The sequence below is a fragment of the Coregonus clupeaformis genome, chromosome 13, assembly GCF_020615455.1.
Source record: "Coregonus clupeaformis isolate EN_2021a chromosome 13, ASM2061545v1, whole genome shotgun sequence".
Classification (NCBI taxonomy): Eukaryota; Metazoa; Chordata; class Actinopteri; order Salmoniformes; family Salmonidae; genus Coregonus; species Coregonus clupeaformis.
This window is the reverse complement of record NC_059204.1, coordinates 40,954,841-40,977,067: the sequence shown is the minus strand read 5'-3', so window position 1 is coordinate 40,977,067 and position 22,227 is coordinate 40,954,841. Positions and strand designations below refer to the sequence as shown.

Sequence of the window (22,227 nt, the reverse complement as noted above, 5' to 3'; positions counted from 1 at the left end):
CTTTGCTTTGATGATTCAATTTACACTGAACAAAAATAGAAACGCAATATGTAAAGTGTTGGTCCCATGTTTCATGAGCTGAAATAAAAGATAACAAAAATGTTCCATACACACAAAAACTTTTTCTCTCAAATGGTGTGCACAAATGTGTTTATATGCCTGTTAGTGTGCATTTCTCCTTTGCCAAGATAATCCATCCACCTGACAGGTGTGGCATATCAATTAGCTGATTAAAAAGCATGATCATTACACAGGTGCACCTTGTGCTGGGGACAATAAAAGGCCACTCTAAAATGTGCAGTTTTGTCACACAACACAATGCCACAGATGTCTCAAGTTTTTATGGAACGTGCAATTGGCATGCTGACTGCAAGAATGTCCACCAGAACTGTTGCCAGAAAATGTAATATTAATTTCTCTATAATAAGTCGCCTCCAACGTCGTTTTAGAGAATTTGGCAGTACGTCCAATCGGCCTCACAGCCGCAGATCACGTGTATGGCGTCGTGTGGGCGAGCAGTTTGCTGATGTCAACGTTTTGATCAGATTGCCCCATGGTGGCGGTGGGGTTATGATATGGGCAGGCATAAGCTATGGACAACGAACACAATAGCATTTTATCAATGGCAATTTGAATGCACAAAAATACCGTGATGAGATCCCGAAGTCTATTGTGAGGCCCATTATTTTTTTTAAGGTATCTGTGACCAACAGATGCATATCTGTATTTCCAGTCATGTGAAATCCATAGATTAAGGACTTATGCATTTATTTCAATTGACTGATTTCCTCATATGAACTGTAATTCAGTAAAATCAATGAAATTGTTGCATGTTGCGTTTATATTTTTGTTCAGTATAGATAAGATAAATTATTTCGTTTGAGTGAAAAGCAACTGACTGATATTCAGACTGAATATGAACTGACTTTGTGAGCAGTGGCTCTTGAGGTTAGCTATTATCATTGTGTTTACCTGTCCTCCACACAGGCCTGGTTTTACACAAACACACCTCAGGTAGGAAAGTCACCAACAGAACAAATTATCTGTTTAATTGAATTGAATTCTGAGTCTGAATTGGGCAGCAAATTAGAATAAATATGAGGTAAACACTCTTGAAATAGCAGTAAGTCAGCACATTTTCTACAGTTTAGCAACATGTTTCTCTGCTGGTATTTCTTGTAATGTGACTTTAGCTTACAGTCCACTGCAGTCAAATATAGCTTGCTCTTTTATGTGTAATTTTGTCTCTACAACCTCGGCAGTCTCCAAGCAGCAGATAACAGATATAAAGGACCATTCTACTCTCGCCTTGCTCCCCTCCCTCTCTTTCTGGACCGTGGGCAGGCAGATTCCTGGACTGAAGATGCACAGTGTATCATAGCCCACAGGCCACAGCCATGGAAGCTGGCACTCCATTTAAGGGTGTCCAGCGTGTGGTTATGTTCAGCGGATGTAGGGCAGACTGACTGCCTCCCTCCCAGCAAGCACAGGCCGCTCCTATGATCCTAGTGCCTGCACAGCTCACTGTGGTTATGTATGTGTTTTGTTTCTAGGTAGAAGCCTCCCAATCAACTGTCCTGTCCACCCTCAGTCCCTCAGGAGCTCTCACCCATATAAAAAAATACTATATTATACTATGGTCTAAATACTGTAGTATTACTATACTTATATGTTATGGTATTCACTGTAGTATTTCTGCGTACTGAAGTCCGCAAAAACACTACAGTGAAAACTGTAGTATTCACTATCGTGTTTTTGTGGACATAACTGCAGTATGCTATAGTACTCACTGTAGTGTTTTTGCGGACATGACTAATATACTGTAGTATTTACAAGTGTTTTTGCGGACATGACTGTAGTATATTGTAGTATCACCTGCTGACTAGGGTTAGCTAAAATGGCACAACTAGCAGACTACGCCAGCTACTGTTTAATGAGGGGAACACCTCAACCAGAACATAAGACACAGGTTTATGATATGCCACCTATTGAGTTGGGTCAACCGTTCTGAGCAATGCAACGGACCAGACAACACCTTAGCAAAAACATGAATGTTTTATTATAATTGTAACATCTAAACGTTAGACAGGTTCTAGAACCATTAAAGTGAGTCAGTACAGAGGCAGATAAAGCAACATTTATTAAAGTTTAGAGGATTAGGTTAGCTTGTTTGACACAGATAAACAACACAAATGAATAAGACTTCTTAGATCTGTTACTTCCACTATAGTATACTACGGTCATGTCTGCAAAAACACTACAGTGAATACTACAGTAAAGTTCCCAAAAACACTACAGTGAATACTACAGTCATGTCCACAAAAACACTAGTGAATACTATAGAATACTACAGTCATGTCCGCAAAAACGCTACAGAGAATACTACAGTAAAGTTTGCAAAAAAACTACAGTGAATACTATAGTATACTACAGAAAAGTTTGCAAAAACACTACAGTGAATACTACAGTCACGTCCTTAAAAACACCAGTGAATACTACAGTATCCTACAGTCATGGCCTCAAAAACACTACAGTGAATACTATAGTATACTACAGTCATGTCTGCAAAAAACACTACAGTGAATACTATAGTATACTACACTAATGTCCGCCAAAACACTAGTGAATACTATAGTATACTACAGTCATGTCCGCAAAAACACTACAGTGAATACTATAGTAGCGTACAGTCATGTCCGCAAAAACACTACAGAGAATACTACAGTAAAGTTAGCAAAAACACTACAGTGAATACTATAGTATACCACAATCATGTCCGCAAAAACACTACAGTGAATACTACAGTAAAGTCTGCAAAAACAGTACAGTGAATACTATAGTATATACATTTATTTAGACCATAGTATACTATAGTATTTTTTCATGTGGGTTAGGTGTAAATGTGTCATGTTTGAACTAGGACCACAATGGAAATACATTTGAAACGTTTTGTTGTGTTATTCTCGAAACATTTCTAAATGCATTGTGTCCACAATTATGGTTGTATTGTGTTTTTAAATAGTCAAATAAGATCAATCAATCAATCAATCAGTGTGGAATATAGTATTCTACAAAATTCTACAGTAAGTACTACACGATCAAGGGGGATACAGTGTGTAGTATCGAATTCTCCAGTATACTTCAAAATTCTATAGTAAGCACTACACGATAGTACAGTGTGTAATATAGCATTTTTTTATGTGGGTAGCTACCTCTACAGTGCCTTGCAAAAGTATTCATCCCCCTTTGTCACGCCCTGGCTCTGGGGACTCTTAAATGTTGAGCCAGGGTGTGGATTTGCTATGTTTAGTTTTTCTATGTTTTTGTTCTAGATCGTTTGATCTATGTTGGCCAGGGTGGTTCCCAATCAGAGGCAGCTGTAGCTCGTTGTCTCTGATTGGGGACCATACTTAGGCAGCCTGTTTTGCACTAGTCTTTGTGGGATCTTGATCCGTAAAGGTTTGTTGTGTTGTAACCTCAGGACTTCACGTCTCGTTCGTTTTGTTGTTTTGTTCGTGTTGTGTACGGAAATAAAATGTACGCTTATCACGCTGCGCCTTGGTCCGTGTCTTCAGTCGACGATCGTGACAGAAGATCCCACCATAAGAGGACCAAGCAGCGTGCCCAGGAGGAGAAGATGGCGATGTCGCAGGTGGGCAAATGGTGGTCTTGGGAGGAGATATTCGCGGGGAAAGGGCCATGGGCAAAGGTGAATGCCCAGGCAGGAGAGGAGACTGTGGAGGCGCGCTACAGAGAGGAGCAGCGGCAACGCAGAGGGTACCGGCCGGGGAGGAAGCCCGAGAGACAGCCCCAATAATTTTTTTGGGGGGAGCTAAAAGGGTGGTTGGCGGAGCCACGTACTGTGCCGCGAATGTTTCGGCACAGTCCTGTACGTCCTGTGCTAGCACCACGCACGTGTCGTCCTAAGGTGGGCATGCAGCCAGGACGGGGTGTGCCGGCTCAACGCTCGTGGCCTCCAGTACCCCTCCTCTGTCCCGTATATCCTGCGCCAGTGCCACGTGCTGTAGCGCCAGTACGAGTGCACAGCCCTGTACGTCCTGTGCTGATGCCTCACACATATTGTGTGGAAATAGGCATTCAGCCAGGACGGGTTGTGTCAGCTCTCCGCTCCAGACCTCCAGTCCGCCTCCACAGTCCGGCCCGGCCCGGCCCGTTCCGGCTCCCCACACCAAGCCAGTGGTGCGCGTCGCCAGCCCGGTCCGGCCCGTTCCTGTCCCTCGCACCAAGCGAGTGGTGCGCGTCGCCAGCCCGGTCCGGCCCGTTCCTGTCCCTCGCACCAAGCCAGTGGTGCGCGTCGCCAGCCCGGTCCGGCCTGTGCCTGTCCCTCGCACCAAGCCAGTGGTGCGCGTCGCCAGCCCGGTCCGGCCTGTTCCTGTCCCTCGCACCAAGCCAGTGGTGCGCGTCGCCAGCCCGGTCCGGCCTGTGCCTGTCCCTCGCACCAAGCCAGTGGTGCGCGTCGCCAGCCCGGTCCGGCCTGTTCCTGTCCCTCGCACCAATCCGCTCCACCGGGGTCCGGTCCAACTCCAGTCAGCGGATCGACTCCGGAGCCAGAGCAATCCGCTCCACCGTTGTCCAGTCCAGCTCCGGCCAGCGGGGCCAGACCAGATCAGGGGCGCAACGGGGGGGTGGAGAGAGAGTGGTGGTCATGCCCGGAGCCGGATCCGCCTCCGAGGCGGAATGCCCACCCGGCCCCTACCCTCTTGTGTTTGTGTGGCGCGGTCGCAGTCCGCGCGCCATTGGGGGGGTACTGTCACGCCCTGGCTCTGGGGACTCTTAAATGTTGAGCCAGGGTGTGGATTTGCTATGTTTAGTTTTTCTATGTTTTTGTTCTAGATCGTTTGATCTATGTTGGCCAGGGTGGTTCCCAATCAGAGGCAGCTGTAGCTCGTTGTCTCTGATTGGGGACCATACGTAGGCAGCCTGTTTTGCACTAGTCTTTGTGGGATCTTGATCCGTAAAGGTTTGTTGTGTTGTAACCTCAGGACTTCACGTATCGTTCGTTTTGTTGTTTTGTTCGTGTTGTGTACTGAAATAAAATGTACGCTTATCACGCTGCGCCTTGGTCCGTGTCTTCAGTCGACGATCGTGACACCCTTGGCGTTTTTCCTATTTTGTTGCATTAAAACCTGTAATTTAAATTGATTTTTATTTGGATTTCATGTAATGGACATACACAAAATAGTCCAAATTGGTGAAGTGAATTGAAAAAAATTACTTGTTTCAAAAAATTAGAACAAATAAATAACAGAAAAGTGGTGCGTGCATATGTATTCACCCCCTTTGCTATAAAGCCCCTAAATAAAATCTGGTGCAACCAATTACCTTCAGAAGTTATTTAACATAATTAGTTAAATAAAGTCCACCTGTGTGCAATCTAAGTGTCACATGATCTGTCACATGACCTCAGTATATATACACCTGTTCTGAATGGCCCCAGAGTCTGCAACACCACTAAGCAAGGGGCACCACCAAGCAAATGGCACCATGAAGGAGCTCTCCAAACAGGTCAGGGACAAAGTTGTGGAGAAGTACAGATCAGGGTTGGGTTATAAAAAAATATCAGAAACTTTGAACATCCCACAGAGCACCATTAAATCCATTATTAAAAAAATGAAAGAATATGTCACCACAACAAACCTGCCAAGAGAGGGCCGCCCACCAAAACTCACGAACCAGGCAAGGAGGGCATTAATCAGAGAGGCAACAAAGAGACCAAAGATAACCCTGAAGGAGCTGCAATGCTCCACAGCGGAGATTGGAGTATCTGTCCATAGGACCACTTTAAGCCGTACACTCCACAGAGCTGGGCTTTATGGAAGAGTGGCCAGAAAAAAGCCATTGCTTAAAGAAAAAAAAAGAAAACACGTTTGGTGTTAGCCAAAAGGCATGTGGGAGACTCCCCAAACATATGAAAGAAGGTACTCTGGTCAGATGAGACTAACATTGAGCTTTTGGCCATCAAGGAAAACGCTATGTCTGGCGCAAACCCAACACCTCTCATCTCCCCGAGATCACCATCCCCACAGTGAAGCATGGTGGTGTGGGGATGTTTTTCATCGGCAGGGACTGGGAAACTGGTCAGAATTGAAGGAATGATGGATGACGCTAAATAGAGGGAAATCTGTTTCAGTCTTCCAGAAATTTGAGACTGGGACAGAGGTTCACCTTAATAATAATAATATGCCATTTAGCAGACGCTTTTATCCAAAGCAACTTACAGTCATGCGTGCATACATTTTTGTGTATGGGTGGTCCCGGGGATTGAACCCACTACCCTGGCGTTACAAGCACCGTGCTCTACCAGCTGAGCTACAGAGGACCACAAAGCAGGACAATGACCCTAAGCATACTGCTAAAGCAACACTTGAGTGGTTTAAGGGGAAACATTTAAATGTCTTGGAATGGCCTAGTCAAAGCCCAGACCTCAATCCAATTGAGAATCTGTGGTATGACTTAAAGATTGCTGTACACCAGCGGAACCCATCCAACTTGAAGGAGCTGGAGCAGTTTTGCCTTGAAGAATGTGCAAATATCCCAGTGGCGTGGGATATTTGGGGTGAATAGTTATGCACGCTCAAATTTTCTGTTTTGTTGTCTTGTCTAAAAAATATTGTGGTAGGAATGTTGTGTAAATCAAATGATACAAACCCCCCCAAAATCGATTTTAATTCCAGGTTGTAAGGCAACAAAATAGGAAAAATGCCAAGGGGGGTGAATACTTTCACAAGCCACTGTACCTAAAGAAGAGTTAATCTCTTTGTGAGTTTTATGCAGTAGTAGTCCTGAATTTACCTCAGTGCCTCCCAAACTGAAAACAATAACTTGGTTTTCAGTCTAGTTCTGCAGTCTTGATTTTCCTCCAAAAACATTGTCTGTCCTCCTTTTCTTCAAAATAAGAGTTGCTGGAGGGGAACCTGTTTCCATGAGACCAACTCTCTCTCTGAGCTCCGTAATGATGAGCTGGAGACTTCTTGCCCATGTATGCGTTAATTAACAGCTAGTCATTTTTTCCTCTCTCTCTCCCCTCTCTCACTCACAAATGTTCCAGTCCAATCTCTTTCTCACTCACTTCCTCTCTCGTTCTCCCCTGCTGGGACTCTGACCTGTGCATGTGTGATGTGCTGTCAATCACACATTATCTTTGGTGTTCCAACAGTTCCTCCACATTTGGCTCTGAGGCAGAAACACATTTTGGCAACAGATTGTTTCAGGCCATCACGTCTGTCTGATTTGTTCCAGAAGAATCAGAGTTCAGGCAACAGCATTTCTATACAAACTGTGTGTGGGTACTATTTAGTATAGAACAGTTGATAGATAGATGATTTGCACAGCTAAACATTTCCTCATTACGTTTTAATGGACATCAACAACCATATCATTTGCGTGTTGGGATCGATAACACTATTTGATTAGACACAATCATTTCCTGGGGTGTATCGATCAGCCAACGAGGAACTGATCAAGGTCACACTTAGTTTAAATGTGTCAATGTCCCTCGTTAGACATCATGCTTATTACTGTAGCTGGTTTTAGCACTGCATGAAAAGCAATTTTCCTCATGTGGATAATTGCATAATGACACACAACGCACATAATGAATCGCATTATGTTCTCAAATTGCTACCGTACATCAGATACAGTTAGATAAACACAGTGATGATGACAAGCATGTACACATCTGAGAGATGTTCTGATGCTTTCACATTAGATAGTGTAGATGTTGCATGTTTTCCCAATAAGCCACTCACTGGAGCATTTAATGTTTCCTAATAGTCCACTTCACCTCTGACATGCTAAAGGCTGTCCTTAGAGAGCAGCGGAAGGCAGCATGGAACATTGGTATTGCTGTGTCATAACCATGGTGTGGTCATTTTTATGAACAGACCAGATGATTACAGCCTCTCCACAGGCCATTACTTTCTTTAGAAACTTTTAGGTTGTTCGCCCTGATGCATTCTAATTCGCTTGATCTGTTTGGTCTAATCTTCAGAATGACCTTTGGATTAAAATGTGGTCCTCTGTAGCTCAATTGGTAGAGCATGGCGCTTGTAACGCCAGGGCAGTGGGTTTGATCCCCGGGACCACCCATACGCAAAAATGTATGCACACATGACTGTAAGTCGCTTTGGATAAAAGCGTCTGCTAAATGGCATATATTAAAATATGGAATGAATGTGTGATGTGTTATACTGTGCTGCTATCTCTCAATATCAAGATTATTTCACATTATCGTTTGTAGAAACAAAAAGTCAGAAAAAATTATCATTTGAGATACATGAGTGAGCAACCGCAGTAAACAATTCTGAGACTGCATAAACATTTTTTATGAGGGATACTTGGGAGACATAAGTTGCATTGCAATTACACAGCATGGATTTAAGAGAGCGGCTTAACGACTTGTAACTATGGCAACACAATACAGACTCTCATGGAAGTGGCCTATTAAGGATGCAAATTGTCTTCCTCCAGACTGTGCCCGTTAAGCTTTTAACACTTATTCCCGCCCTGAATATATGTTTATCATATTGTGACAAAGAGTGAAATGAAGACCGGTATGGTGGGAGAGAAGATGGAGGACTATTGTGAGAGCACATTATAGTGAACGTCAATGAGTTTCCCAGAAGGACACTTCTTTTAACTGGAGACTCAGAAACAATAGTTTTAATTATCAGTTAACCATTCCTATTACAACCTGCCTTTATTTTCTTATTTTCCTGCTAGAGAACTAATATGGCGAGCGTCCCCTTGAGCAAGGGCACGATGATGGATGCATTCACCCTCAAACACCAACAGGAAAAATAGCTCCACCTAATTTGTTCATGTGGAGGACAATTTACTGTACAGGGTTCCTTCCCAAGTTTTTATATCCAAGTGTTATTTTTCTTCCCTCGTCACAGAAAATATAATTTGGTACCTGAAATAGGGACCAATTACAGCAGAAAAAATATGAGTTGCAATAGAGAGAGAGTACTTCACTGGTCTAGCCAAATAGTCCACAGAGGGAAGGAGAGAGGTTTCTACCACTTGATAATAAACCAAAATGTGACACCTCTTGGCAAGGCTTAATGCATGGAGGGCCAAAGCAGAGCAGAGCCAAATTTATCCAGCTCCAGAGAAGCCCCACGTCCATCTCCTATACTCCATCTGGATCAGGAAGAGTCCCGTTTCAGTAAAACACTAAACTGTTAGCTTGTAGACGGATGCTTTATAATCAAGAAAAATAACTCCAGGGGACTGAAAATGATAACGCCTTTATATCTCTTGCTGTTTTAATGCTTCATTCTGGGCCATGCAGCGTACTACTAGCTAGCGTGTTGATACCACGGGTCTCCAGTGTTTTTCAGCACAATAGAGTTGTTAAATGATAGCAGAGCTTGGTGGGATCAAGACAGCCCCTGGGACTAGTTCTGCCATCTTCGTCAAGCAGGATTCTACACAGTACCTGGGGCAGATTAGACTGCCCTCAATTTCATCACACCAGGCCTGTCAAGCCCAGCCCACCAGAGAACAGGAGAATACACCATGACAGCGCAGACGCAGGAACAAATGGGACGGCGCTACGCAAACCTCCAGAGATACAGGAGAGGAGAGAGAGACAGAAGAGGAGAGAGGGAGGAGAAAGAGAGAGAGAGGGAGACAAGAGGAGAGAGGGAGAAAGAGAGAGAGAGGAGTGAGTGAGCGACAGGAGAGAAGAGAGAGATACAGGAGAGGAGGGGGAAAGATGGAGAGAGATACAGGAAAGGTGAGAGGGAGAGAAACGGAGAGATAAGGGAGATGAGAGAGGCAGAGGAACAGAGAGAGAGAGCAGCACATTCACTTCCTCTCCAGCCGTCACCAACATAACCCACAATTAAGGGATTGGCCCGACAGCCTTTAAAGTAATCTGCGTACAACATAGTCACTTACTGTAAGCTTTCTACACTTTGACTGGGATTTGCGTGTTCTTGTTATTGGCCTGATATTTGAGTTTTGCCCAAAATATCTTCCTGACTTTAGCTCTGATTCGTCCGCTGTTGTGACAGTGGAGAAATTAGAGCAGACATGGCATATTGGGCCCAGTGAGGAGGCAGGATGACTGGCACTGAGGGTAGGAGTAGGGGGTAGGGGAGTGGGGTGGGGGGGATTCCTGAGACTGGCTGGGGGTGGCACACAGATGGGCAATTGGACCACTGGATCTGTGAGACACCAAGTTGTGAGATGCCCTGGGTATAGGTTGTCCTCAAAAAAAAAATGAAATTATGTAATATGCTGTTAATTAGATCTGTTTTCCCAGGCGTTAAACGGTCCTACTTTTTGGTAATTAATAAATCATTTCTAGAAACTTGCTAAATAATTTTGATACTCAAAGGATGATTATGTTAATGTTAACCTAGCTAATTATTGCTTTGTAATTCTATTACGGTTTACACTCCATATAATGCAGCCGATTGCACTCTGTTTTCTTCTCACTATTAGTAGATGGAAGCCTGCCTATGCAGAATGAGCAGTGGCTCTGCATGGCTCGATGAATTCATCTTGCATGCCAAACCTAATTGTGTGTATGATTAAGACACATGCAATTCCTCCAGGCCCGCCCCATAACCAATTTCCTGATCTCTAAAATGAACCCATTCCATTCTAAGCAGCTGACGTGTCACTGAATGTGAAAATGATGTCTGAATACGTATTTGCATAAAAAGCCATTCTCCATTTGTTAGGTAACCAATAGGCTCTAGACTGTGTCGATGAGTCAACATTGTTTTGACTTGCATTAGTCTCGGTTGTCAAAGGGTTCAACGTGTCACTTCCTGTTGCATTGTATGGGCTTTTTGCATATAGCCGATGATGTCATGTTCAGCCAGTCACTCACTATAGGATTTACTGTGTTGACATACAGTACAGCCCAGTACAAGATGATTGCAGTATTTATTTGGCAGATAAGGGCAGTCCAATCAATGTGACATTACCTTAAACACTCTTTCTGTAAGTATGACATAATTACAACAGTTTTGTCTCAAATATAATATAAATAACAAAAAAATGAGATCCATATTACAACATTTGGGATGAATTATTTGATAAGTCATGCTGGTCCTTTATGGGTCTGGGTGATGGTACAGTAATACAACACTCACCATGTCTGTGTCTGACACCGGTCCAAAGCTGGTCACGTAGATATTTGTCCTCACCTCCGTCACACTCTCTGCTTGGGCACGAGGAGAACACAAAGAGGTAGACTTTAAGTACCTTAAAAGGACAGAGGCTCCATCTAAGATGTTTACCATTCTTAAGCAAAATTCTGGAGAAATTGGTTTTCAAACAGCTAAATGATTTTTTAGCACCAACTGTATTTTAGAAAAATTCCAATCTGGTTTTCGTGCCCACAACAGCACAGAGACAGCCTTAGTTAAAGTGTTAAATGATCTTAGAGCTAACATAGATGCCAAACAGCTCTCTGTCCTTGTACTCTTGGATTTAAGTCCTGCATTCAACGCTGTTGACCATGATGTCCTTCTGGACAGACTGGAGAGGTGGGTTGGCCTCTCCGGTTCTAAATTGGTTTAGGGCCTATTTAACTGGTTGAGAGTTTTTTGTCACCCTTGGTGAACTTAACTCAGAGAAAATACATATCACATGTCGCGTTCCACAAGGTTTGTTTTTGGGTCCGGTACTGTTCAGTTTATATATGTTACCCCTTGGCAGCGTTATCAGAAAGCACTGCATTGATTTTCACTGCTACGCAGACAATACACAACTTTACATTTCTGTGTCATCAGTGGATTTTAGCTCCACAGATAAATTATTAGACCCTATTAGTGATTTAAATACTTGGATGGCTCACAACTTCCTCCAGCTAAATCAAGACAAGACCGAGGTACTTATTATTGGAGCCAAAGCACAGAGAGAGAACCTGGCCGCACATTTTAATTAACGGACAATAAACATAAAACACCAGGTAAAAAACCTGGGTGTGATTTTAGATTCTGAACTAAATTTCAAATCACACATTAGGAATGTGACCAAAATAGCTTTTTACCACCTGAGGAACAGGCTGATACAGAGAGACTCATCCATGCTTTTATTACAAGCATTCTTGACTACTGTAATGCTCTCCTGTCTGGTCTACCCAAGAAAGCCATTGGTCAGCTGTAAAACATACAGAATGTTGCAGCACAGGTACTGACAAAGACCAGATGGAGTGCACACATTACACCGGTTTTAAGGTCTCTGCACTGGCTGCCTGTGAGTTTTAGAATTCATTTTAAGATTATTCTATTGGTTTTTAAATCAATCCACGATTGTGCACCCCAATACATGTCAACATGCTTTTAAGTTATGTATCCAGTAGGTCCCTCAGGTCCTCTGGCACTGGCCTTTTAACTATCCCAAAGCCTAGGACCAAGAGGCATGGAGAGGCAGCCTTTAGTTATTATGCCCCCAGCCTCTGGAATAGCCTGCCAGAGAACCTAAGGGGGGCCGAAACAGTGGACATATTTAAAAGAGATCTTAAATGCATCTTTTTAGCTTTGCTTTTCCTTAGGGTGCTTTTTAGTCATTTAGTTTTTGTCATTCTTTTGTTTTTTTATCTTGTGTTTGTTAAATATTTATTGTTTTTTATTTGTTTTTTCCTGTGAAGTACATTGCGTTGCATTCCATGTCTGAAATGTGCTGTATAAATAAAGCTTTATTTGATTTGACCAGTCCTTTCCCTGACCACCAGACCATAATGCTGCTCTGTCTGCTTCAGGTTGGTTGTTAATGTCAGTTCAGAAAAGTCAGTTCACTTTCCAAACTCCAAATCCAATGGTAGAGGCAGAAGCATGAATGTTTTATGTCTCAACACCAAATAAACAAGGCTGAACCTATGGAGGTAGCTAGACTTTGATGGAGGTTGTTTTCAGGGAGAGTGTTTGCATCATTATCAAAGTCACAAACTGAGATTAGAAACTGAGATGAGAAATCACAGGAATAATGAGGGTTGGCAGGACCACATTAAAATCATATTTAGGCCTATTTAGAGGGACTTGTTTGTATTGGTGTCAGATGATGCTATTCACTGTACATTATCCTAATGTTTTCTCCTGTGTATTATCCTTTAACTGGGAGTGCTTCCAATCTGGGGTAAACAACATTTCCTGTGTAATTGGGTGAAATGTGCAGTTTCAGAATAGAGTTAAAGAAAAGTGCATTTGAAAGACAAGAGATGAAACACTGAGAGACGACAGTGTGCTGCACATGAGTCATCCTAAATATAATGACGGGAGTGGGGGGAATCACCTTTTAGTTATAAGGTTTCCAATTAGAGCCTCACGGCCTTAACTTTGATTTAATCGATTGTAGGATGTAAATGAAGGTCTCTGTGCAAACGAGGGGCTTTGATGTAAGGCTGTGAATGGCTGTCTGCCAGACGTTGCTCCGAGACGGGCTGGAACCGATGGAATGCTTCCAGAACCTGCCTTTATGGAATTTAGAGTTTCCCTGGCAACATGACATCAGCCATTAATCAAAATGCACATGCCGAGGTCTTTGGAATACAGAACACGTCCAATACATTTGGAGGGCACCTGAGATTTCTCTCTCTGAGAGGACGGAGACTCATGGAAAGTGCACAGGTGGCAAAGCTGGTGTGGTGACACTTATCATACATCCTAGTGGGGGTGGAATAGTGTGGGGGTGCTCAGCACTGTCAGCTTAAAACATCACATGGATTTCATATTCACACTCTCACTGACCTCTGACTGAGAATCCAAAATGACTTATAATAAGCTCAATAAAAAAAAATCCACAATGAATGTAAAATCATTAGCTTGCAGTCTTAGTGCCACCCTGATGATGAAGTAGCATTAGCACTTCCTCCACCAAGGCTGGGCCATCCCCAGTGGGCAGGAAATCAGAGCTCTGCTGGACCTCTGGGATCTGAAAACTGGGCTTGCATGCCAAGTGTCAAGAAGCTGCTGTTTTGAATAGGGTCTTTGTAGCATTCTGCTAGCGATAAGCATCTCCTTGTGATGAGGATTAGTCATTTCACTGTTCCAAAAAGCAATCTGTTCAACATCTGAAGAAATGTACTCTCACTGTGATCAGGGAAACTGAGCTGGTAATGAAACCATTGTCTGACTCTGAAGGATCAATGGAGGTCACTCTGACAAGGGAACTAATTCATCATGGGGTCACAGCCCCAAATCCATCACTGTATGCCACGGCTAGCTGCCAGGATCGCTGGGCATGGGCTGGCACTGCGGAGAGGCAGGGAGGAGGGAGAGAGGAGAGCAGGGAGGAGGGAGGAGGGAGAGAGGAGAGAGGAGAGCAGGGAGGAGGGAGAGAGGAGAGAGGAGAGCAGGGAGGAGGGAGGAGGGAGAGAGGAGAGCAGGGAGGAGGGAGGAGGGAGGAGGGAGGAGGGAGGAGGGAGGAGGGAGGAGGGAGGAGGGAGGAGGGAGACAGGAGAGCAGGGAGGAGGGAGACAGGAGAGCAGGGAGGAGGGAGGAGGGAGAGAGGAGAGCAGGTGCTCTCTGTTTCAGTTGAGGCAGTGGCCAGCGGCTTGTTTTTAACTAGCTAGATAATTGTATTCACTGGTCCTGGGAGGCCATATCATGTGTTCAAGCTTTTGTCCAAGACCAGCACTAACAGAACTGATTCAGCTAATGAAGGTCTTTATGATTAGCTGATTGATTCTTCAAGTTAAAACTAGCTTACTTTAATAGTTTAAGGTAGTAGAAGCAGACAGTTAGACATTGTAAAAAGCTAATATGCTAGCTAGCTGATGATCTCGTTGAAGCAATGTATGGCTATATAGTGAATTTTTCAAAGAGTTTTATGAAAGTGGTGGATGGCAGACTCAGCAGCTTAGAGAGAATACTACACATTGTGTGTGGCAGAGCCCAGAAGGCACTATAAGCAGTATGTCTGGCTGTTAGAGGTAGGGAGAGGTGAGCAGTGTCTTCGCTCAACAAACCAGCCTACCTCCCAGCCCAGGGCGCAGGCGGTTGTCGTAGCCATCCAGCAGTCTGTCCAGGATCCGGGTGAAAATGGTAATGTTGTCACTACTGTCGTCAGGCAACGGCTCTCTGTGCCCAACCACTGCCCTGCAGAGTGAGAGAGAGAAAGAGAGAGAGAGAGAGAGAGAGAGAGAGAGAGAGAGAGAGAGAGAGAGAGAGAGAGAGAGAGAGAGAGAGAGAGAGAGAGAGCGAGAGAGAGAGAGAGAGAGAACGAGAAAAAGAGAGAGAGAGAACGAGAAAAAGAGAGAGAGAGAGAGAGAGAGAGAGAGAGAGAGAGAGAGAGAGAAAAGTGTTAGATTGAACACATCTTTGAGTCTTTCCTGTAGCAGTGGTTCCTCAGGCTCCTCAGATCAGCCATGGGAAATACACTACATAGAAACAGCTCCACCTGAACCAGAATAACACACGTGTCTGGCTGTCCACAGCTTCACTTTGCGCTCATAATCATTTTCCTGTTTACAACGAGATCAGGTCAAACCATTGGAGCAACCACTGTTGTTTCAAACCACTGAGAGAGCTGTAGGGGTAATTGAACCTTTTTCGAATTCAACCTTCACAGTCATGGCTACCGCAATTTGGGGCGTCAGCACAACACTCTCAGACATGGAAAGACTGATTGAAGTCCAAAAGGATTAGTAAAGCCGGTCACAGAGCTGCTGCCGACAGACAACTCACAGTCACAGAGGTGCTGCAAACTCTGCCTCAGGGTTTTTTCCTCCTTCCTTCTGCATAATATCCCACAAGTGACAAACGAGGTCCTGAATATGCAGTCAACTTCCGTCTTCCTTAATTACCTTAAATATGCCAGAGCAATTATCTCTTCATGGGCCTGGCCACCGTTCCCCAGTGAACAATGTGCTGGTGAGACGGAGAGGGCACCATAGATGAGCTAATGAGTGCCATTTTCAATCAGACTCAGAGCCCCTGAGGGACTGACCTCTGACCTGTCTTCAGATTACCCCTATCAACAAGCATGTCTGAGCGCCACTAATAGCTAGCAGCCAACATCATTTATATGCAGGCATGCACCGCCCATAAACACTCTCACATGAACATACATACAACCTTACATGTGCAGCAGGTCACTGTGCATTCAAATACATTATACAGGTACGTCTACCCTTCACATAGTACACTACAAGGATAAACAAACACAAGCCTTCAACTGGCAGACAGACTAGAAATTGTGTTGTTTCAAGGGATGGGTACATTGTCCATCTGAAATCTCATTGTCAGTATACCAGTACTAACAGCACAGTTAAGACAATGTCATAAAAGGAAGGACAGACAGAATTGAGATAAGAACATCACTTTTATACGTGTGTGTGTGTGGGTGCGCATGCGTGTGGCACCTTGACGTATGAACTACTATTTGTATTTCACATCCAATCATCTCAGACGCCAGTCAAAGCCAAAGGGGCCTCTGCTGAAAATGAATCAGGTCTGATTGATAAACGCAGCAGAGCAACATAGAGGAGAGAGCGGGAGAGAGAGAGAGAGAGAGAGAGAGAGAGAGAGAGAGAGAGAGAGAGAGAGAGAGAGAGAGAGAGAGAGAGAGAGAGAGAGAGAGAGAGAGAGAGAGAGAGAGAGAGAGAGAGAGGAGAAGGAGAGGAGCGAGGGAGAGAGAGAGAGGGAAGGAAAAAGAGCCGCACTGGGTATAACTCCACCGACATCTAATTAAATTCCTTGAGCTTTAAGAGGGGCTGCTTACACACCCTGAATCCAAAGTGGGCACCTCAGAAAGCTTCCCCCAATCCCCCACATGCACAACTCTCCTTCCTCCTTCACTTTCTCGCTCCATCCCGCTCTCTGGGGGCTTAGAGGGAGGCTTGGCACTGATTGACTGATAAGGACCCCGATATCCGTCCACTGCTGGAGTGGCTGGGCCCACGCCACACAGCCTCATTGTTTTGCTACTGGGCACCAGAGGCTGCCAGAATCCAATGGAGAGGATTAGTGGGCCCGGTTGGAGCTGCCTACAAATGACATTTTGAAAGCTGATGATTCTCCCCAGCGTGTTGTAGCTACAGGGGCCCTGCTTCATTTACTTACTATGGCAAGGGGAAATTAAATGAAAGACAACCGCCATCTACCTCCAACAAGGGGGTATGAATGACATGTAGGGGGTACATGCCCTCATCAATATACTCTTAATTAACAACATTTCTATTCCAGAATCAGCCAACCTCCTACTGCCACCCATCAGCACCAAGGGCAACCTCCTCCCTAGCCAACCCACTCACACATCTCCTCAGCCCCAGCCCATCACAAACTTATTGATACTAATATGCAGCATATCATACGACATGTTGTCTCTGACAAAGACATGCCTGCTATCATTCAGTGGCTTCACAATATGACTGATTTCCTTTGTTGGCCTTGTCTTTTTAGTGTCTTCCAGTTGTCTGTGCTCTGAGGAGATAAGGCCTCCAGGAGAGAAAGGGAACAGGTTGAACAATGGTTGCTAATGCAGCTTTGATTGACTCAGGGGCAGATGCTACGTCTCAGCTCAATAATGACCAACATTTCTGTCCGTTCTTCTTTTATCTACTTGAAGCTAACGAGGGCGTGATGCGTGTTGGGCGTTCTCTTTTGAAGAGGACTCACTGCTCTGAAAACTCAGCTCAGACCTTTACTAGGAGTACTCATGACGCTCTGCTCGTGCAGAATCCCTGGCCTTGCAGACAGATAAATGCAACGGTCAAACACTGAACCTTAAAAAGTACCCTGAGTTTACAGTGAGTGAGTTTACGGTCCTATAAAAAAAGGGGTGAGGGAGAGGGCGAGAATGAAAAGGTGAGGAAAGAAAGAGAAAATGAGTGGAGAGGTAATATAAGATGATACTATTCCCTGCTGACTCCATTCTGCTGTCACATCACATCTACCAGGGAGCAGCCATTAAATCATACCGTTTGTCTGCTTTCCCCTTTCTTCCACAAGGTAAAACCAGCTATAGAAACAGCAGCCACTATTGTTCCAGAAAAACTGCTTTTCAAATCTATTCTGCTGATTTCTATAAGGCTATCCAGGAAACCGGAGCAAACATCACTCTCAAACATCCTGGTAAACAAGCAGCTTTATAAAGACAAACAAATGTGTTTATCTTGCCATGACCAAACTGCCATGAGTCATGTCTGTGGGATGTTGTGAGTGAGTCACAGGTGACAGGAACATACAATCACGTCTCACTGATTAGACGGAAAACATATGTGTACCCATCTGACCAGACAGCCATACAGCCAGACAGCCAGTGCTGGGCTCTCTCCACTCTGCTGTACACTGGGATTGGGGCCTGGGACATGCAGTGGCAGATGTTTCCTCTCTTTCTCTTCACCCCGCTTCACAATCAGACTCTTTCCAACAGTATCCTCAACTTCCTTCATCTCTATCCATCTTTCTAACCCTGCCTGTCCTCATCTCCACTACCACTCTCTCATTTCCCCTTCTCTCTTGCACCCCTTACCTTAATTTCTCTTTCTTCCATTTCATTGACACCAGCAGTAAACGTATTTTAAAACTGAAATGAGCTGTAAATTATATTTATTCCATGGAGTTTCTGTATACATTACATATCATATACATACTATGGGGGTTGAAGGCACTTTTAATGCACTATATCTAGCTCTTCCAACAGCATGTTTAAGTGAATGAGCTGGGGAATGTTAAAATTGGTTGATCCCAAATAGACTTGGGGAATAAATCAATAACTCTTTAGAATAAACCTCAGTTTGAGTGCTTTGGCAAGTGTTGTGTACAACAGAGTCAGATATAATCTGATCAGCCTGCCAAATGCAAGTAACTGTAACTTGCTAGAAGGTGCTCTTCAATCTTCCTCTGCACGTTTAATGGTGGTGTTCTCTAGACTCAACACCGAGCAGATCTAGTAAATGTGGTTTAGTGCCTGGCGTGTTGGCAGGTTGCACCCTAAACTACACCATTGGCCAATATATGACTCAGAAACAGTGTACTGATCCAGTGTACTGATCCAGCGTACTGATCCAGAAGCCCTTCAGCACAAACCCAATCTAGTAATCCCCGGTTTATCTGTTGGATCTGCCTGAGTGTTGAGCCAAACCAGAGCCATCTCTGCCCAGCAGCTGCTACTTTTCCTCTAGCCCTCCACAGTCTGGCCAGTAGTCAAACACACTGGATCTGGACTCTGAGGCCTCTGAGAAACATGTAACCTCGCTCATTTACATCTCCCATTTGATTACAGACAAGATACTCTGACCACAACCCCATTCCAGTAGCTCCCCACTCCCCAGAAGTGCCAGGGTAAAATAGCGTTAGGGTCCAAGAGCTTGGATAAGCCTCCAATTGACAAACCTAGTCAGGCTCTGCGAGGCGACTAAACAAGATGAAAGGACCAGCGCCTGTCAAACCAGATAACATAGAGATGTTACAGACATACTGTAGTCAGACAAGCATAGTGAAATAACATCCCACAAAATTGTGCTCACAAATTACTCTGATCTGTTTATTTTTGTCCCTCAAACATTAAAGTGCAATGTGTCCTTGGTTTAGTGCCTTTGGCTAAATTAACATCTAGTGTGCAGAGTATTAATTAATTAAATAGACAGAAGCATGCATAAAACATGTTTTTTTCTTCTGTTGGGATAATTATTACTAACGTTTTACTAAGGCAGAATGCAACTCCTAGGAGCTTTCTTCATATTAGTTTCTCCTCTTCCAACTTCATTATTATTTCAGTGAAACTTTTCAGCTTTTATGGAGCAGCCCCTGTTGTTAAGTGAACATTGTCTAACTGACTCGCTTCCCAGATAACTTTTATCATGCTTTACTAAAGCTCCCTGCTTTACAGACACCACTTATTTTCGGCTATTCCCTTGTGTTCCAGCCAATGAGGCATGTTGGCTTACCAACAGACAGGGTGCTGTAGGATAATTCTCAAGCAGAGCATGCTCATTGACTGGCTTTCAGATGTAAGGATTTCAGCAAGGCTATGTGGATCTGGAGGTGTGCTGGATCATACCAATAACTGTGAATTCCAACATAGAGTTCACAGTGCATCAAGAAAGGGGAGTGGCTTGTATTAAACCACTGTGAAATTGGAGAGTACAGTGCATTCAGAAAGCATTCAGACCCCTTTACTTTTTCCACATTTTGTTACGTTACAGCCTATTCTAACATTTATTTAATTGTTTTTTACCCCTCATTAATCTACGCACAATACCCCATAATAACAAAACAAAAACTTTTTTTTATTTTTTATTTTTGCAAATATATTAAAAAATACAAAAACTTAAATATCACATTTCCATAAGTATTCAGACCCTTTACTCAGTACTTTGTTGAAGCACCTTTGCCAGTGATTACTGCCTCGAGTCTTCTTGGGTATGATGCTACAAGCTTGGCACACCTGTATTTGGGGAGTTTCTCCCATTCCTCTCTGCAGATCCTCTCAAGCTCTGTCAGGTTGGATGGGGAGCGTTGCTGCACAGCTATTTTCAGGTCTCTCCAGAGATGTTCGATCGGGTTCAAGTCCGGGCTCTGGCTGGGCCACTCAAGAACATTCAGAGATTTGTCCGAAGCCACTCCTGCGTTGTCTTGGCTGTGTGCTTAGGGACGTTGTCCTGTTGGAAGGTGAACCTTCGGCCCAGTCTGATGTCCTGAGTGCTCTTCATCAATAATCTATCTGTACATGTTTGCCTCAATCCTGACTAGTCTCCCAGTCCATGCCGCTGAAAAACATCCCCACAGCATGATGCTGCCACCACCATGCTTCACCGTAGTGATGGTGCCAGGTTTCCTCCAGATGTGACGCTTGGCATTCAGGCCAAAGAGTTCAATCTTGGTTTCATCAGACCAGAGAATCTTGTTTCTCATGTCTCAGAGTCTTTAGGTGCCTTTTGGCAAACTCCAAGCAGGCTGTCATGTGCCTTTTTACTGAGGAGTGGCTTCCGTCTGGCCAATCTACCATAAAGGCCTGATTGGTGGAGTGCTGCAGAGATGGTTGTCCTTCTGGATGGTTCTCCCATCTCCACAGAGGACTCTAGAGCTTTGTCACAGTGACCATCGGGTTCTTGGTCACCTTCCTGACCAAGGCCCTTCTCCCCCGATTGCTCAGTTTGGCCGGGCGGCCAGCTCTAGGAAGAGTCTGGGTGGTTCCAAACTTCTTCCATTTAAGAATGATGGAGGCCACTGTGTTCTTGGGGACCTTCAATGCTGCATAATTTTTTTGGTACCCTTCCCCAGATCTGTGCATCGACACAATCCTGTCTCGGAGCTCTACGGACAATTCCTTCGACCTTATGGCTTGGTTTTTGCTCTGACATGCACTGTCAACTATGGGACCATATATAGACAAGTGTGTCCATTTCCAAATCATGTCCAATCAACAGGATGCACCTGAGCTCAATTTCGAGTCTCATAGCAAAGGGTCTGAATACTTATGTAAATAGGGTATTTCTGTTTTAGAGTTTTAATAGATTTGCAAAAATTTCAAAAAAACAGTTTTCGCTTTGTCATTATGGGGTATTGTGTGTAGATTGCTGAGGAAAAAAATAATATTTAATCAATTTTAGAATAAGGCTGTAACGTAACAAAATGTGGAAAAAGTCAAGGGGTCTGAATACTTTCCAAAGGCACACCAGATGTGACTGAAAACATAATGTAACAAAATATTGCCTCTATAGGAGAAAATAAAGTTTGAAAGAATGTATAATATCTGGAAAATCACAGTTGTCAGATTAAGCTGGGATCAATGACTAATGAAGCTCAACTTCATGGCAGTTTAACATGGCATAGCCAAACTCTGGCACAGCCATTCTCTGCAGCACGCAAGGTGTTGAATCAACTCACGTCACTGGTCAGTAAGGAAACCTACATCCATCCCCAGTTGCTCTGGAGCATGATTGAGTTCTCTGTGTTCACAGTGCAGCTGTGCAGACACACCCTCTGGAGGATCCACTCCGGCTCTAATCTGATTCACAGATGCCTGCTGGGACTGTTAACCAATTAGGAACTTTGAAGCTGACAGATCAATTACTCAATATATATCAACACAATGCCGTTGTTAGTTATCCTATCTGAAATTCAGGTAATTAGCCAAGAGATCAATAAACTGTGAGCAGGACGGAGAACTTGGGGAGATATGAGATAATTTGAGATTGATAAACTCATTAATTAAACGGAGTGGCTGCGGATCCCACTCCTCTGGACCCCTCTTCCCGACCACTAAATGTCAGACGCTTCTGGCATGTGCGGGATT

At 44.1% G+C, this 22,227-nt stretch overlaps 1 protein-coding gene across 1 annotated transcript in view; it reads right to left on the bottom strand.

Moving 5' to 3' along the window:
• LOC121580224 (gamma-aminobutyric acid receptor subunit alpha-3-like) overlaps positions 1–22,227 on the bottom strand; it is a 138,143-nt gene that overhangs the window by 84,330 nt on the left and 31,586 nt on the right. The window contains exons 3-4 of the mRNA XM_045224586.1: positions 14,962–15,083; positions 11,136–11,206 (exon numbers count right to left, since the gene is read on the bottom strand). Coding sequence (XP_045080521.1) covers positions 11,136–11,206; positions 14,962–15,083 — 193 coding nt within the window. The remainder of the gene's footprint in view (positions 1–11,135; positions 11,207–14,961; positions 15,084–22,227) is intronic.